Source organism: Engraulis encrasicolus, chromosome 6, assembly GCF_034702125.1.
Source record: "Engraulis encrasicolus isolate BLACKSEA-1 chromosome 6, IST_EnEncr_1.0, whole genome shotgun sequence".
Lineage (NCBI taxonomy): Eukaryota > Metazoa > Chordata > Actinopteri > Clupeiformes > Engraulidae > Engraulis > Engraulis encrasicolus.
Window position 1 is genome coordinate 51,223,257 of NC_085862.1, and position 19,418 is coordinate 51,242,674.

General features: G+C 41.3%; 1 protein-coding gene and 1 long non-coding RNA gene across 2 annotated transcripts; both read right to left on the minus strand.

Moving 5' to 3' along the window:
* Nucleotides 1-96: 96 nt before the first annotated feature.
* On the minus strand, nucleotides 97-9,407 carry LOC134451588 (collagen alpha-1(II) chain-like). The gene is made up of 8 exons (XM_063202093.1): nucleotides 9,336-9,407; nucleotides 7,267-7,329; nucleotides 4,378-4,452; nucleotides 3,405-3,570; nucleotides 2,433-2,539; nucleotides 2,180-2,260; nucleotides 752-964; nucleotides 97-378 (listed from the first exon to the last, which is right to left on the minus strand). Exons 1-8 carry the CDS (start codon nucleotides 9,405-9,407, stop codon nucleotides 181-183), a joined length of 975 nt encoding a protein of 324 aa, XP_063058163.1. The 3' UTR covers nucleotides 97-180.
* A 205-nt stretch (nucleotides 9,408-9,612) lies between these two features.
* On the minus strand, nucleotides 9,613-10,171 carry LOC134450453 (uncharacterized). The gene is made up of 3 exons (XR_010035098.1): nucleotides 10,116-10,171; nucleotides 9,956-10,009; nucleotides 9,613-9,670 (listed from the first exon to the last, which is right to left on the minus strand). It is a non-coding gene; the product is annotated as an uncharacterized LOC134450453 (long non-coding RNA).
* Nucleotides 10,172-19,418: the final 9,247 nt, after the last annotated feature.

Below are 19,418 nucleotides of genomic sequence, written 5' to 3' on the forward strand. Positions count from 1 at the left end.
CACAGTGTACCTTTAAACATACATTTAAACATGAGCAATTTTAGTCCATTTTCGTTAAAAAAATAAAATAAAATTGAGTTTGGCCCGTGACTTTGCTCCAGATTTTGATTTTGGCCCTCAGTCAATTTGAGTTTGACACCCCTGTTCTAAGGAGCAGAGTGTGGTGGAGGAGTGTGGGTGCTATAAGAAGCAGAGAGGGCCCAACAGCAGGGCGGTGACGTGTCTCTCCTGGTGCTCTTCCCTGTGCTCCAGGCCCAGTGAGATGTTGTTCTCCCTGTGTTGCCCCTTGTACTCCAGGCCCAGGTCCCTCAGGGGCAGCAGCACCATATCGCCCCTGTCCAGCTCACTGTTGCCCTGCACCCTCACCTGCACTGCCACCTACAGGACACACACAGAACAGCAGACACAGTTGGCATTACAACAGACTGACACATGTATCTCTAAAATGTAGTCTAGTCCTAGCGTATATAGTCTGTCTAATATAAATGTACATGCCACTGAATAATGACAGTAAAAGTTAGTATTTTATAAAAGCAGTGTGAGGAATGTGTTCACTTGACATCCATCTCTCTCTCTCTCTCTCTCTCTCACACACACACACACACACACACACACACACACACACACACACACACACACACGTACACACACACACGTACACACACACACACACACACACACACACGTACACACGTACACACACACACACACACGTACACACACAGAGGAATGGGAGAAGAAGAGAGTTCACCTGACAGCCATGTCTGGACACTGTAGTGTGTGGTGCTCCAATCTTTATCTGCGAGTCTCCTAGGAGATGAAGCACCCGTTGCATCCTCGCCCTGTGATTGGCTGTGCTGTTTTCCTTGGCACTGTTGCACTGTATAGTCACTTCCTGTGTTGCCGAGTTACTCTGTAACCGTAGAAAACGGAGCTGCACCACGTCCAGACCCGGGTACATGAACTAGGACACACAGTATACAGAACACATCAATCCGTAAATTAGTCAGTCAATCAATCAATCAATCAATCAATTAAAACACATCAGTACAATACCAAAGATACCCAACAGGAGGGAAGTAGAAAAAAATCATGAAATGGTTGGCCTAGGACCAGAGCACAACACCAATTTTGTATTTTGTTGACCAGTCAATGGATCGCATAGAGCCTTCTGACCTCATAGGTCTAATTTAGCCTGGGCCCGCCCATCCTGCCTGCCTGCCTGTGACACTTCATGTAATTTTGCTTCTCATTGTAGTCTGGCAAACTGAGCCATCTAAAACACTTCTGTCATCCCAAGGAATGGGAGCCAATGAAAATCTAGCATTTCAAATGTCTCAGTAGAGGTGTGTTCAAGGCAATGATGTCTTGCCATGTCGATGAGCTCTGTTTGTCTTGCTTGCATGTTTTGGCTATGTCCTGCATATTTCTATGTCTGCATGGTTATGTCCTCCATGTTTTTATGTCTGAATCTTTTATGCTTTGCTTTTTGTGGATATGTTGTCTTTTGTGACTTGTTTGTCTCTGTCTGTATTGTGAGTCCTATGTAGTGCGTTTTGGGTCTTTGCTGCTTTCTTGGCTAGGGCCCACTAGGAAAAGAGGCAACTGCCTCAATGTGCCTTTACTAGTAAAATAAAGGAGTACCAGTTCAGTTAACAGGCGAGAGAAAGATTGGGAGGTCTAATTAATTGTAGCTTCAATCAGTACGATACAGAGGCATTTCATGAATGCAAGCTAAACATGCCCCTTGTATCTCCCTTGGAGAAATGGATTGACAATGTTAATAAGCCAGACCAAAGTCTCAAAGAGACTTGCAGTCGTGATCAGTGTTGCCAGATGGAAAATTCTGAATTACCTCAAAATGATCGTTTTTTGGGGGCTTTTTGGGAGGAAATATCGTACAAGATCAAAATTGTTGTTTCAAGGCATCTAAATGAACTCTAAAATGATCGTACATCACGTCTTTTTGATCGTAGAGAGCACAAAATGGACACAATTATGGTACATATACGATAATTATCGTACATCTGGCAACACTGGTCGTGATTGACATGGATGGGTACAGGTGCACCACAGCATATCTTGTGTCTACAGCTAATAGTCATCCCTTATCTGAGTGTGCTGTATTGTTTTTTTCTGATATACAGACTATTGTAATACTTAAAGTTTCTGGTCTTACCCTGGAGCTGTTTGGGAGCTGGCTGAACCACCGGATGGAGCTGTTGGACTTACGAGCATCTGATGACCACACCATTGAGATCTAATCACACATATGGATTAATGATTTACCCTGTCAGTGTGAGAGATACTTCAAAATCGTTTACATATTACCAGACAATTGCGACAAAGAACATGCACAAAAAGCATGCGCACACACACGCACACGCACACACACACACACACAAAACACCCACACACACACACCTGCGTACCTGAGATTGGTTAGGTTGCAGACATGTTAGTCCTCCTGCGGTGAAGTTGCAGAAGACCTGCAGGGCGTCGAAGTGGCAGCCCTGATTGGGGTCCATGTAGAAATACCCTGAGGAGAGCACACGGACAGTAGCAGTAGTTGTTGAACTCCAAATAACACGTTTTCCACTGTGTCTGGGAGAGCATGCACTGGATTCGTTTTCAGAAGGCATGGCTTTATCTAGCCATTTGTCCATCCTTGCCACCAACAAATTCCTTCAAACCTGTTCTCAGTATGTGGATAGAGTATACAATACAATTGTCGCATGACTCGTCGATGTCAGCTGCCATTGTTATTGAAACAAAAATCGCGTCGGCAAGTTTCTGGCCGGTGAACTTTCCAATCCTTTAGGACCAGATGTGTGTGTACAATATGTAGCTGGTAGAGACCCCCGGTGGAGCTAAGTCGAACTACAGAGGTCTGGCAAGAGCCAGGGTAGTAGATCACAGGGTTGTAGGTTCAATGACCACCCTTGTGGCTTAGCTTGGGCACATCCCTGGTGCTGAACAAAAGTGATCCCCACCCTTACCAATCCCTTCCTCCCTCCATGACTGAAGTGTGCACCTTGAGCAAGGCACCTAACCCTACACCAATGCAGGGACTGTAACCAACAATGTATTGATAATGCAATATCTCTAAGTCGCTTTGGATAAAAACTTAGTAGAATGGAATGGAATGTAATTTAATTTCATATTTGACAGGATGGTAGGATGCCCTTTGACTCAATCAGACCAGCACTTGGCCTATGAAATATGTACAGCTAAACACTTGTCTGTCTTGGTATGTGTAATATACCGTCTTGTTGGTACGCTTCCATGAGTCCCCATTCTGGAGGTGTTAGCTGGGTTCTCCTGGCTGTGTTATATGACAGTGTAATAGCGTATAAAGTCAGGCCTTGGTGTGTGTTTAATATTGTCTACCCTCTTAGACTTACCGTCTTGTAGGTGTGGGTGTATGAGGCCCAGTTCTCTGCAGGTGGTGGCTGGGTTCTCCTGGGTGCCTAGAGGCCAACTGAACTCCTCTTTCTCCTCCTCATGCCGCTCCTCTTCCTCCTGGTCTCTCTGCACCTCCTGTCTCTGTCGAAGCCTCTTCGTCATCACCTCAAAGTGGCAAGGAAAGAAAAACACAAGTTAGTAAAACAGTTAAACCACCTGTTCTCATACTGACATAGCTTCTGATCCAGGCACTGCTAGCAATGTGAATCACACACAATTCTCTTGGTATTTATTGTGCATTTACTTTCATAGGCTTCACTTTCAGTGAGGGATGCATAGTCTCATAGCCTAGACTTGAGATATCAGTATGTGGATAGGCAGTGACAAAACAATGAAATGATCACTAAAAATTAGGGCTGGGACTCGATTCAAGTTTTTAATCGAAAGAATCGCATTTTAATCGCATTAAAATATCTGACTTGTAAACAGTGAAAAGTTTTTTTTCCACATGGATTTTGAATAATGACAATAAATAAGCTTAATCTAAAAATATTGTTCATTTTTAATAGAAGAGAGAACTCTTCTCAATTTCAACAGACTGTTTACCATGAGGCAAAATGCTGCCCTCCACACTGGTCTAATCCAGAACCATGTAGCTATATTATAGTGCGATTAAAATTACTTATTTTTTTAATCGCGTTAATTTTTGTGTGATTAATTAATCGAAATTAATGCATTAATGCCCCCGCCCTACTAAAAATCATTTGAGATGCAATAAACACACACTTTACAATAATTTAATTTGTACATTTTTGGGATACCCTGTATTGCATCCAAATAAGTACCTAGCTGCAGACATACAGTAATTATTGTGTATATCCTGGATATCAAGCAATGCGTTGGTAAGCTGATTCTGCTAACCTATCCCACATATCCTAAACATCATCTTAATGTAACCGAAGTGGTACCAACATTTTGGGATCCTCTTCTGTGCTGAGGGGTTCCTGTACGCTGAATTATCATTCCACCGGGAGAGCCAGGTTTCCCCTGCACACAGGATCGCACAGGATCACACGCACGCACACACAGGCACGCGCGCGCACACACACACACACACACACACAGGCGCGCGCGCACACCCACACCCACACCCACACCCACACCCACACACACACACACACACACACACACATTAATAGCATTCATGCAGCGGGGACAGGCAGACCAAGCTCTAAGCAAAGACAAACACAGAGGAGATGCGTCTAATTGAATTGGGGATATTATCCACATGAACAATACATGGCTAATTGGTTCATGAGGCACTGTGGGGAGTAGATTACACTGGAGTAGCAGGTGGGTAGGTCATAAACTAGGCATAATAGATTAAACTAGTACAGTTTGTAGGTCATTTACTAAACTAGAGTGGAGGTTATATACTGTACAATAGGGTGCATCAGTTGCCCCCTATGAAAAGATATCGCCTTGGCCCTATAGTAAAAATGTTCTACACCCAGTAAAAACACACTGTGTAAAATATTTTGAAATTTGGATGAAGTCTACCGGGTCCACCAGCCCCATGAAAATAGAAAATAATGGTGATAGTCAAAATCTTGGATAGAAACAGGGCTGGACTGGCCATCTGGCATGGCGGGCATTTCCCGGTGAGCCCCGCACCCTCGTGGGCCCCCATTTTTTTTTTTTTACATTACTGAAAATAGGGGCCCATGAGGGTGCGGGGCCCACCGGTGAGTCAGTTCTCCGGCACTAATAATAATGAGGGGGCCCCCTTAAATCCAAAAGTGCCCGGGCCCTATTTATTGCCCAGTCCAGCCCTGAATAAAAATGGACATTTTGCTGCATAAAGCTACCCAATAAAAACATATTGCCTCAGCTGTGTGATAAAAATAATGTTCTATGCACAGTAAAATCACTCTGGGGAAAAAGTGTTGAAATTTAGATTAATTCTACTGGGTCCACCAGGCCCATGAAAATACAAAACAATGGTGATAGTGATGGGCAACCTGGATTCTAAAGTCCAGTGCCACATATTCCAAATATAGCCAATATAATGAACCAGCTGACCCACTGCCAGTATCAAGCAAGAGATTGCGAAGTTGTATGACTTTTGCGTGCTTCACCTGTGGGCCTACAGGATTGTACAGGCAGCTGTTAATACCTGGTGGAACATCTGTACTAAAGCTGTGCATGCTCCTTGGAATGACATGTTTTTTCAAGAAATCCCTGCAGTAGTTCAATAGAGTACATACAATACAACTGTATGTGATGTTGGAAAGAGTGGCTTCCCAAGTGGCTTCTAGGTATGTCATGGGTATAACCAGGTCCAGAGTCTATTGTCAAGGGCCTCTCAGGTGAGTTATGGTACTCATCTGATGGAGTAAAGTGAAATACTACCACAGGCGATGGGATAAAGAAGTAATGGCACTCTTCAATACAGTTGTAGCCTTGTAGCCTAGGCATTCCAAGGAACATTCACAGCTTTAGTACAGATGTTCCTCCATGAATTGTAGGCCCACAGGTGAAACACACAAATATAACAGTCATGCAGCTTTGCAATCTCTTGCTTGATACTAGCAGTGGTCCAAGGCAGCAAGGAATTGATATTGTGTTGCAAAAGAGCAAATTTGCCTAAATATAGCAGTTTGACCATCAGTCTGTCCTGAGACTGAAGTCTGTGTAAGTGGATCGACTGAATACACAACCTGCTTAGATATTCCTTCGGTTTGTGCCAAAGAGACTTGAGACAAGAGGGCTTACTCACGTCATAACAGCGTAGTAGGAAATGATGGCGAGGGGAGTACGGAAATGCTATTAACTGTGGAACAGGTCATAGGACGGCGTGAATGTCTGTCAGCTGTCCTTAATTACCCCCAGCAATTACTGCTGACCAACAGCTGCCGTTAATTGGCCACAAATTATCCATCATGGTGTCGCCCCCACTGACCATGTGCAAGGGAGTACGAAAATGGCATCCATCGCACCCACTGACCAATGACCATGCGCAAGGGAGTTAATTTTCCATCCACTCGTGTCCTCAGGCAACGCCCCCGTACTACACCGTGGCCAATGCATTCCCCGCCAAGAGATTGTTCTTTCTCTTGAGTTTCTTTGGTTTGTGCTCCCAATACAGGTGATCTCACTAATTACCTCATCAACCCAGCTTAAGTGGTAATTAGGATCAGCTGGTCCATTATATTGGCTGGGGCAAATGTGTCACAGGGTTTGTCCACCTCTGTTTTAAGACAATGGCAAACCTAGATTCAAAGCTACATCCAGTGCCACAGATATCAAATTACCTGGTTTTACCTGTCCAATTGCCCTAACTGGAAAGGTAAAACTAGGTATGTCATTTGGAATATGTGGCACTGGACTTCAGCTTTGGAATCCAGGTTGCCCATCACCATCACCATTATTTTGTATTTTCATGGGCCTGGTGGACCCGGTAGAATTCATCTAAATTTCAACATATTTTACACAGAGTGATTTTACTGTGCATAGAACATTTTTATCACACAGCTGAGACGATATGTTTTTATTGGGTAGCTTTATGCAGCAAAATGTCCATTTCTATTCCAAGATTCTGACTATCACTATTATTTTCTATTTTCATGGGGCTGGTGGCCCCGGTAGACTTCATCCAAATTTCAAAATATTTTACACAGTGTGTTTTTACTGGGTGTAGAACATTTTTACTATAGGGCCAAGGCAATATCTTTTCATAGGGGGAAACTGATGCACCCTACTGTACAAGGCATAATAGTGTAGAGTAGTAGTATTGCAGGTTATATACTATGCATTATAGTGTTGAGTGGAGTAGAGTGTGGAGTATTGAGCTGAACATACCGGGGGACCCTGGGGACCTGTTACTCCTTTGGGGCCCGCCTCTCCTTCAAGTCCTTTTGTTCCCTGGAAAAAAAAGACACACATGCACAAACAGGTACACATACACACACGTGCATGCACACGCACACGCACACGCGCACGCGCACACGCACACGCACACGCACACACACACACACACACACACACACACACACACACACACACACACACACACACACACACACACACATATACGCATGCACAGCTCTCATCAGAAAATAACTACGGGGTAATTAGGTTGAAAACTTGGTTCATAATGAGCGAGCGCTCAAAGAGCTGTACCTTTTTTCCAAACAGGCCCTGCAGAGTGAAAGAGAAAAAGAAATCACTTAAGTCCATTTATGGGTGGTTCAACGCTTTTATGACTCTTCTTTATACAGGTTCATTGTGTTGTGTGTAGTAAAATTAAAGGTAACACTTCCAAATAAGGGGCCATAATTAACAGCGAAGTAGCTATAACCTAATACTTTAGTAAGGGTTAATAATCATTACTTAACGCCACATTAGACACATATTAATTGTTATTAATGCACATGTCAAACATTAGCAAGCAGTTACTTAACTATTAGATAACTATTACCTTGTGTTACAAGTTCATAGCATAAAAAATATTAAACTAATAGATAAGTAAGGGTACAGTAATAGTTAAGTAGCTATTAGGTCATACTTAACTAAGGACCAAAATTAACACTTACTTAATACAAAAGTAAGGCATAACTAATGAATAAATAATACCGAAATATTGTCTGTAGATTGAGTACCCATCATGCACTGCACTTCTTGGAGCTAATATTCTCAGACATTAACTTAATTATCACAAAGGAATGGTTTAGTTTCGCTTCAAAACTATTACTCTTCATAATGTTCTGCATTTATTGTAGGGTTTTTACCATTAAAACTAATAAGTGGTATATGAACAAATTACATCTCATCACCCCACCATCATTGAGAAGTGTACGTCCAATCCTTGCTATATAATGGCTCCTGTTGCCATTATTACAGTGATTTGAACGAGTGAAAACTAGACGTCGCAGTAAATTAATTACTTAACTATTAGGTATGCGCAGCCAACTCTATTATAAGGGTCCCAAACACCAATATCTATGGATTAATTAACGATTAGTTATCCGCAGCCAACTCTAATATAAGGGTCCCAAACACCAATATCTATCCATTAATTAACCATTAGTTATCCGCAGCCAACTCTAATATAAGGGTCCCAAACATCAATATCTATCCATTAATTAACCATTAGTTATGCCATACTTTTGTATTAAGTAATTATTAATGTTGGTCCTTAGTTAAGTATGACCTGATAGCTACTTAACTATTAACTGTGCCCTTACTTATCTATTAGTTAAATAATAATATGCTATTGTTATCTAATAGTTAAGTAACTGCTTACTAATGCTCAACATATGCATTAATAACAATTAATATGTGTCTAATATGGCATTAAGTAATGATTATTATCCCTTACTTAAGTATTAGGTTATAGCTACTTTACTGTTAATTATGGCCCCTTATTTGGAAGTGTTACCAAATTACACTGTTGAATGAACCATGATCCATGATCTATTAGGCTCTAGAGTCAAATTAAAGGATAACTCCAACCAATTTCAATATGCTGTTGTATTGCTCAATGCTCACGCTACCCTTGACTTGTCAGTACCCGGTGGTGCTGCATTGTTAGGCTCAGCCGTTTCCGAGATCTGAGCCATTCTAATGGGGGCAGATTTTGTTTACATTTTCTTAACATAGGCCTACTCCAAATATTTTCCCAAAAGGTATCGCTGTTTGCTAGTTGTCTGCTGATGTTGCATAACGTTTTTGGACATTTTTGGGAATAAATAAAGATGTTTTTTTTTTAAATGTATACAAACACCTTCCCCCATTACAATGACCAGGATCTCAGAAAAGGCTGAAGAAAAAAAAATCTCAGGTTCAGACAAGTCCAGGGTAGTGTGAGCATTACAACTGCATGTTGAAATTGGCTGGAGTTATCTTTAAATGTGACCATTGAAACTTACTGGCAGTCCAGGAGAGCCACTGCCTCCAATGGGGCCGCGAGGGCCAATGTCTCCCTGTGGGGAGACAGACATGGGGGATAATGATCAGCTGCATGTGTGTTGCCAATGGTAGAGAAATGTGTACTACAGTACAGCTGTATCGATCAGGTATATTATACAAAGACTGATACACCTGAATGAACAACGTATGGTACAGCATTAAAAAAAACACATGTACATGTTACATAGGCATGTAGACATTACATGAGGTCTAACCTCCACACATCAATGGCATTGGTTACCTGTATTCCTTTAGGTCCTCTTTTGCCTTTGGGGCCAGCACGGCCTTGTTTCCCCTGGAGTACATATAAATTAGTACGGCAATAATAAAATAATAATATTAAATCTGCAAACGGGTGAGTACAAATCTATCCATTTATTCAATGGATTTAATCCATCCACCTACCTATTTACATTACATAGGGGAAAAAAAATAATGAGTTATAAATGTACTATAGAACAGAAGTGGACGGGTTTCAGTGTGGTGGCAGACATCAGTGCAGGTTTCTTAATCCTCCTGTAATGTACTAGCATTATAGTGTAGGCTACCCCAGTTATGTGATTAAAGAAAACAAACCTACTTTCCTCCCCGATGGCCCCTCTGGTCCAGTAAGTCCTCTGAGGCCAGCTTCTCCCTATAGCAGACACAGCAGAGCCCTTTAGACGCACTAGGCTGCTCAATGACAATAAGACGAGCATAAATACAGCTTCTCCACATACTAAATGGCCAATTCCACATACCTTCTGCCCTGGACTACCGCTCTTTCCCCTCATGCCCTGAAGCCCTGGGAGGCCCTGAGTGCACACACAGGAGGCATATTTTTAATACCTCAATAGACATTAAACAATTTAACACTAGGTAGAGAGGGGTCGTTATGCCTGAATGTGGGGTGATGATAAAACAGTAGGGCTACTTGTATGTGAAGTCACACTTTTACTTCTGTAGCCTATCTAATAATCGCACCCAATAAACTGTACACTTGTGATCACACCTTTGGCCCAACTGGTCCCGGAGGTCCATATTTTCCTCTGGCTCCTGGGTTTCCCTACATCACAAGAGGTGGCTTTTAAAAAGTGAATAACAATAGAACAATGTAAAAAAGTAATAATGAAAGCCATAATTCCATTACATTGCATAACACTGAGCTGACGCTTTTATCCAAAGTGACTTACATGGCTGATACCTAAACACTTTAGATTTTCTTTTGCCTTATCCCCTTAAGACGCGGCTTTATACATTTGTTGTTACCTGTATGGTAATGACCAAGTCGTGGTGCATTCCTAAAGGGCCTGTGTTGTGTCATAGTATTGTAGTGCTATGGTAGTTACATTTCAGTGACTATTACAGCGTGCCACTGGAGGTACGGCGCGCATTAAGGGGCTACGACATGTAAAAGTTTTTATCTTTTAAAATCTAAAGTGTTTAAGTTAAACAGTTAGACATAATGAGCCTAATACCGTATTAGCCCGAATATAAGACGATCCTGATTATAAGACGACCCCCCATTTTCAGGCTCATGTTTTGGGGAAAAAAGTTTTTTGAAGACTTAATTTTATTTCACATTGGAAACTTTTTTAATTTGTTGGAAAATCTGAGGCTTTTTACAAAGAACAAATTTCACAATATCATTTTCATGGAATTTCCATGATATAAGACCACAGATGGTTACTCATATCCTTTTCCTTTCTTTACTCACTTCACCTGTCAAGCGCCAACAGGCACCTACAGGCTACAGCCGCCTGCCTGGGCCCGCCTGTTTAAAGTGCGACGCTTACACTCAGAGCATTAGTCTGCGCCGGCCAGGCAACCAGTCCAGTAGAGATAGGCAATCTATTGTGCAATGCACAGATTTTGCGAAATGCTTAGTTGACAGCAATAGCTAACCAGCAGCCGTCTCGCCAAATCGCCGTTCATTTTATGCATCCAAAGTTTTCCGTTGAACTATAGAAACCGAATGTGACCAAAGGCAGATTAACGCATTGCACTTGAAACCCATGCGCTGCATATCAGGACCACGTTGACATTAAAAGTCCGATTGATATTCATTTCGTACCAAGGGTAAAACTCCTAGTGATTTTATATGAACAAGACAATCTCTTGCCTTAACCATTATTCTGTGTTGTTGCATCGTTGCGAGGCATATCGTCAAAGGCACCGCTTTCTCGGGCACAAACAGATGACCATTGATTGGCTGATGACAGCATCCCAAACTTAGCCTACAGGTTGTTTGTCAAATCACCCTTCATTTCTTTAGTTTCTAGTGGTGTTGTCGGCTGACCAGAGAGAACGACCAAAGCTTTCATGATGAGACTGTAAAACCAAACACAAATAAAAGCAGAGCAACGGGCCGCGATTGACTTGTGTTTTTCCCCTTGCACTGTCGTCCGCATCGCGTTGACATTGACAGTTGATAGACGTGCGGTGCAACAGTCATAACGAAACAAGCATCTGCAAATTTGATATGGACAAAACAATCTCTTAACCCATCCATTATTGAGTTGTGTGCATTGTTGTGAAGCATAGGCTAATGGCCGCATTCAGTTAAGTAAATAAAAAAAAAAAAACCTTTTTTCTCTAGCACGCGGAAATAAGACGACCCCCCTTTTTAGAGTACTATTTTTAGAACAAAAACCACGTCTTATATTCGGGCCAATACGGGTACATATGGCTGATACTGTTCGGAACAATACTACATAGTGTATTTGTGCAAATGCAAGGTGTGTTTGTATCGGTGTTGAGTCAGCACTGTATGTGTGTTTACCTTTGAGCCAGTTCTGCCATGGAGTCCCCTCTGCCCTGTTGACCCTGCATGTCCCTACAACATCAGTAGTAACCATCACTACACAAATCACACAGTCACACAGCATCACACTACACACACACGCACGCACGCACACGCGCACACACACACACACACACGAATGAGATGAATGGAGGGGTATAATGAAATCTTACTCACGGTTCTGCCAATGTTCCCCGGTCTGCCTGGCATTCCCCTAAAGCCATTTTCACCCTGCCAATCAAACACACGACCATTGCAGATTAAAATTACATTTAACGTTAACATCACAAAATGACTGAAAATGTACCATAATAAAATACAATGCACAATAATGTAATGCATTATCATGATGTTATGCAATATGGCATTTTATATGGTATACTTTACAATTTCAAATAAATGAAACACAACAGAACATGTTGCAATTACTTACTGGGTCCCCTGGGTTTCCTTGAACACCATAAAGTCCATCTTCTCCCCCAATACCCTAAAAGGTGTATTCAGAAAACAAAAAATATCAGGTCATGATTATACAGTTTATTATGTTTGCTTTTTAGGCAAATAAAATGTGTGTTTGGTTTGGTAACATAAGATTATATGTTATGCAGTAGTGGTGCGAACAACAGGTGCAAAGTACTCGATAAACTAGACACTAGTTTAGAGTTTCTACTAGCTTCTACAAGGTAAAAACGTCTATTTGCAAACGAGTCAGAGTATACATCAAGTCAAAAACAAATCTCACAAATCTCAACTCTAGACACACTGATGATGGGCTGATATCAAAACCTGTTTGAAAGTATAGTACATGAGGACAAAGTCACATCAGTAGTTTATAACTGATATTATTTGAAGCATGACTGAGCTGTGTTAGCTAGCAGAAGCATATGGCATCAACAATTAGATAAGACAGAGATATACATGATATTACCAAATGTGTTCGTTAACCTGCCTTGAAGGCAGGTTAGCAAATACTTTTGGTAATATAATGTATGACCAGTAGTAGTGTGTTATATAAGGGGAACACGTAAGAGCAGTAGTGGTGTGTTAAATAAGGGGGACATATGAGAGCAGTAATGGTGTGTTGGATAAGGGGGACATATGAGAGCAGTAGTGATGTGTTGGATAAGGGGGACATATGAGAGCAGTAGTGGGGATACTTGCTGGCTCTCCAGGTCTTCCTGTATGGCCCCTCTTTCCTCTTGGGCCAGGAGCTCCCTAAAGCAGAAATAAAGTAGTTGTAATCTCATTCCATAACTGACCTATGATATAATTACTAATTTGATAAGCGTATGCAGATGTACATGCAATGTGGAACTCTAGTCAGCCTTCAGTCTATTTTTTTAGTTAAGTCGCTTTTATGATTTTGAGAGTAAATAGTGTACTTTAATAGACTGGGACCCCAGGCCCTATTCAGAAATTTTGGTGCACATAATGTTTTGTTTCTTTCACATCTTAGCACCAATTGAAAAGCCAAATGCTTTCTGATGTCCCTCCAAGAAATAAAGAGTAAGCTTAATAGTTGTATGTGACAAAACACTAACTTCAGTGTGAATGTACTGTATTTGAATTTGAAAGGATTACAATCACATAAAAAAATGTCACTCACTGGTTTTCCACGAGCACCTTTACTACCCTTCCATCCTCGAGTTCCAGGACTTCCCTAGATTAAAAACACATCAACAATTACCAGTCAACACTGTGGACAATTAAGTAAGCTTATTCTGCATTGAAGGTCCATCTATTTGTAGTTTTAAAATCAAGAATGGTGATACAATTACCTTAGGCCCTATTTTCCCCTTGTGTCCCTTCTCTCCGGCCGATCCAATGAGTCCCGGACGACCCCTGACCCCTACAGGCCCTGTGGCACCTCTGCGGCCCACATTACCCTGGACATAAAGGAGTCATAAACGGTTTCTAATTACTAGACAAGTGCATATACGGTATTCCACCATGATACAAGCTAAGCTTACGCTTGAGTTACCTGAAGCACATAAAGGTGGTCTTTTACTTTTCCCTATAGTGTGCCTCACATACTCCTCTACTAGGGGTGGGCAATATATCAAGATTTAAGATATATCGAGAAAGAGAAACATCTCAAAGTAGATTTTGGCATATCAAATTTATCGAGATAAGTTATAAACGTTTAAAATTCTGAGATTGCCAGAAGCAAATTCTCTTCCTCCGCACTGCTCTTGCACCAGAGTGAGCGTCTGCCTTCCGTCTGTGGCTCGGTTACCATTAGGGTCATTTCACGTGAAATCAGACACTTTGGGACCCGACCGACACAGATTTCAGGTGTGCCTGTTTAGTAGTAAGGTAGCACCACAGAACTGCATTTGTGTGAATCTTCAACCAATATTAAGGGAGAAACAGACTAGCAAAGGTTTACATATGAGGGTAGGACACTATACATTCAGCCTTGATTATATCAGTCAGTGTAAGTCACACAAAGATATCTGAAGTGTTGTTTGAAAGCTTGTTTCTGCCTCTACAAATTACACAAAAAGCATGGAATACAACAACCTTCAGAATATGAATTATGATGCATTGAAAAATTTTAAATTGAAAATAAAAAAACTTCTTGTCTAAACATACCCTGCAAGGTCATGAACAACACCTGAAAATGGGGTGTTTGGTTATTTATTCATTTCAGAGATAATGGGACATAAAGGTTGAAATGAGTTGTAATAAAGTAGTAATTCAGGACTGGACTGGCCATCTGGCATAACGGGCATTTTCCCGGTGGGCCCTGCTCCCTTGTCGGTCCCTATTCCAGGTACTCAAAAACTACACAGCTTCTGCCCATTTTCAATGGACACAGTGGAAGCTAGACCATTTTCAGCTTTAAGAGTAGGCAGGGTTGAAAGAATAAGCTCAGTAAAGGATTTTTAAAAATGTTCAAGCATCAAAGGGTATGTTGTAGCTATTGAAGATGTCAACTAGTGGCTAGCATGTGTTGAGGAATGTATGCCGAGCACTGGAGAGGTGAAACTGAATTTCCTGCATCCTCATGGACCATCTCCATCCTTCACGTATTCTGATAGACAAGCTGTCATGTGATATCACTATGGTATTGCCATATTATTACTAGGTGATCTGTATGATGCCATATTTTTGGTCCCATTATCTCTGAAATGAACAAAGAACCAAACACCAGCATTTCAGGTGTTGTTCATGACATTGCAGGCTACGTTTAGACTAGGAACTGGCCATTTTAAAATATAAGTTTTTTTATATTCAATTTTAAATTTTTCAATGCATCATAATTCATTTTCTGAGGGTTGTTGTATTCCATGCTGTTTGTGTAATTTGTAGAGCCAGAAAAGAGCTTTCAAATAACACCACAGGCAACACCAAGAATGATTGAAATCTGTGTCGGTCGGGTCCCAAAGTGTCTGATTTCACGTGAAATGACCCATTAGCAATAATAGAAATACCAGAAGAGAATGCTCTGACTGCACTATGCCGTTACTTCGATTTGTCAAATTTCTGACTGCACAGCCGCAGCCCAGACAAGTTTGTCTCGAAGCATATATAAAAATGACAGTGTGTAGTTTTTTATCTCTTTTAGGGGAAATTGAAAAATATCGTATATCGAGATATAGACAAAATATATCGAGATTTTTTTTCCCGCCATATCACCCAGCCCTATCCACTACACACTATTAGCCTGTAGGTTGCACTGGATAAAAATGAAATGTAACGTAATGTAATGTAATGTAATGTAATGTAATGTAAATGTGAAACTTAACCATTTTGCCTCTTGTCCCAGGTTCTCCTTTCTTCCCATTCGAACCATTAATACCCTAAAGATACAAAAGCAACACCAAGTCACTTCATCATGATATTACTAGCCACAGCAGCATAATACACCATATGTTGATAATATTGATACTATTGCAGAGAGAGATAGCTGTAAAAAATATCTGTACACAGTGAGACAATTCTGATGATATGACTACACAGGTAAATAGCTTACCATCTTTCCAGTTTGACCACGCCTCCCTAAGCTTCCCCTTTCTCCTGGGTCTCCCTGTTGTCAACAAACAACATCATCTAGATATACATTCCTTTTTTGGATCATTTAATTGGTTAATTTAACTAAAACCATTCAAATTAATGCACATAACATTCACATTCAAATGAGTGTTATGAATCCTTAACATCCATTTCTGAGGTATGCATTGGAACTCACCTTAAGTCCTCTAATGCCAGCTTTCCCAGTAGCTCCTGCTTTTCCGGGTGCTCCCTAAAACACAATGACAACAAACTATGACTCAATTGTACCATGTTAACATTTGTTTTAATTATTAATCTGATAAAAAAATGCCTGGAAAATACACATGCTCACAGATGCTCCCCTTGGTCCAATTGGTCCTACTGGTCCCAATCTTCCAGGTTCTCCCTATTACATATAGAACAAATGCAGACTCTTTTATTCCATCCTTTCCACGAAAAAATAGTCATCTATATTAATGAGTTCATTTCAACACATGCATGAGTGTGCACCTACTCCAAACCCCTGAAGGCCTTTATCTCCATTCATTCCTCCTGGACCAATATCTCCACCTGGCCCATAACTCCCCGTCAAACCTGATCGACCCCGGAGTCCGGTCTGGCCCTAAGTATGGAAAATCACACACAACACCTCAAAGCTCAAATATACCGGTAATGCCCATTGTTTTATCATGTTTTGAATTTTATATAAATAATAATTGGACTGGTCCGTGAAGCAATTGCTGGAAATCACACACATTTTCATGTTCTAGTGCATGAATGCTAATGTTTTGCTAATATCAATATAGTGTAGTAAAATAAGGACAAACAGATGCTCCCTCTCTAGATTGAGTTGAGACAAAGTACATGTAAGAAAAACCTTTGCAATGACAAAAAAGACTGACCTTTAGTCCTAAATGACCTTGTCTTCCTATTTGACCTTTAGGGCCCCGTTTTCCCTGGAAAACACACACGCACGCACGCACGCACGCACGCACGCACGCACGCACGCACGCACGCACGCACGCACGCACGCACGCACACACACACACACACACACACACACACACACACACACACACACACACAGCTTTGTTAGCTCTGCTTTGCTTTTTTTTCTAGCAAGATATGACTAGAATAAGACCTCAGGTGACTTAACATCCATTCAGGAGGCACTTGAACTCGAACATAATAAGCACATTTCACTGTAGCCTACAGTAGAACTTGCGATGAGCTAGTGCAACCCACTGCTAGCCTGCTAGCCTGCTTTGCACAATCGTTCCAATCTGAAAGACAGCATGGATACTTTGCCCAAAATGCTCCCCTGAGATATGGAGCCAATCCGAGAGCAAGGAGGGATACGTAGAGAGATGATGACGTGTATTACGTGACAAATGGAAGCTTACAGTTTGTTTGAATACAACTGACACGACTGGCTATATTTGTTTTACCTGTATCTTTTGGTTGATTGGGTACAGTTGGTTGGAGTATTCTCACTCATTTCCTCCAAAGTATAAATAGTGTGAAAATGTGTCTCACTTGTTTTCCTGGTTGGCCCTTTGGTCCAGAGGATCCCTGGTTTCCTCGGTCTCCTTGAGTCCCCTTCTGTCCCTGCTGACCCGCAACCCCAGGCTTTCCTCTTGGACCCTACAAATCATTCCTTGTTATGGCACAATAGACCACTCACTGCCTGGCCTATTTGTAAAATTGAAGGACCTGAAGTAAAAAATTGTGATGGAGATGTATATTTGTGTGTTAACTCACTAAAAAGTAAATTGTGTCACATCAAATTCAAGATTCTTAATTTTGAAAGTTGCTTACTTACTGTTGGCCCTTTTTGACCTGCAGGACCTACAGACCCTCTGGCTCCAACCGGACCCTGAAGTCAGACAACAAGCATCCATTTCTCAACATACACACAAACTATAGACACACACACACCAAGCTACACAAAGAAACTAAGTAAAAGTAAAAAAAGAAATCAGTTTCCAACACAGTTAACCTATCTGAGAAGCCAGTAGACCTGTGTACTTGTCTTACAATCAGCTCACTCTGCACTGTTTTGATCAAGTTTGTGGTTGGTCCTTTCTAGGTTTTTAGTGTTTTTCCCCAACAGTCCACAACAGTCCATCTATCTCATTAGGTACAATGGAGTAAATGGTGTAACAGCTATGCAATATTATGTGCTAGAGTTGTACTTACACCACGGATTTACGTATACATTTACTTTTATTTTTGACAACTCTGTCTTCTTAGGTGTGCCATATTAGTAGTCAGTACAGTATAATGAATCTACCTCCTCACCATGGACACCTGCAGGTCCGACTCCTCCCGGTGGTCCAGACGATCCCTGAAGGAACACCAATGGAACTTAAATATAGGATCTCTCAAGGGATATAAACCAATATATTTGAAGGAATATAAACCAATGGGATTCAAATACTGTATAAGTATCTCTCGAGGAAGATGAACCAAGCAATTTATGTTATGTGTGATCAACATTTATGAACATACCTTATCTCCTTTCACACCTTGAGATCCAGTAAATCCTGGAAGACCATCTTTACCCTGCGCCAATAAATGATAGATAGGTATGATGTGAACACTATATCGGACATCTAACACTGTCTTCATTGATTCAAAAAAATAATAAGACAAAGTAAGACTATTCAACCTACGGGGTATCCTACGACTCCAGTGGGCCCAATGCTTCCTCGAGGACCTGTGGCCCCAGGAGGTCCATGGAGACCCATTGCTCCCCATGGTCCGATGTTCCCTTGGATTCCCTGCAAAAGACATTTACATTTGACTTTTATTACTGAAAGACTTCAGAGGACCCTTAAAATACACTTCCATTGATGAGGACATCAATACGACCCTTTGCAGAAATTTGTGTAACAAAGGTTTTGAAGTCTTACAGTTGGTCCTAGATATCCCTTTGGTCCAGGTGGCCCTTGAAGTCCCTGCCAAAAGAGTAAGGTTGGCTACTGTAAGACATTGATTTTCCATGTAAATTTAGCCTTAACAGATTTGTTTGTTTATTTGGCAGCAACAAAGAGCTAGCATACATACTGGACTTCCTGCTTTTCCCTTCGGACCTTCCTTCCCTTGGTTGCCCTATGAAGAAAACGAGGTGTCGGCCATTCATTTGGAATTGACTGAAAAATTCTTATCAAGAACAATTGAAATTTAGCATGTTTGTGTAACTTGAAAGAAATGTGTGCGGATATTTACATAGTTTTACAGACCTTAGGGCCAGGAGGGC

Bases quoted from the DNA above. Each gene is read 5' to 3' on its own strand.
- LOC134451588 (XM_063202093.1), bottom strand. From the start codon at position 9,407: ATGTCTGTCTCCCCACAGGGAGACATTGGCCCTCGCGGCCCCATTGGA. The intron at 4,453-7,266 runs GTATGTTCAGCT...TCCTGTGTGCAG, and splicing joins CAGGTCCCCAGGGTCCCCCG to GGGAAACCTGGCTCTCCCGG. The intron at 379-751 runs GTGAACTCTCTT...TGTGTCCTGTAG, and splicing joins TGTCCAGACATGGCTGTCAG to GTGGCAGTGCAGGTGAGGGT.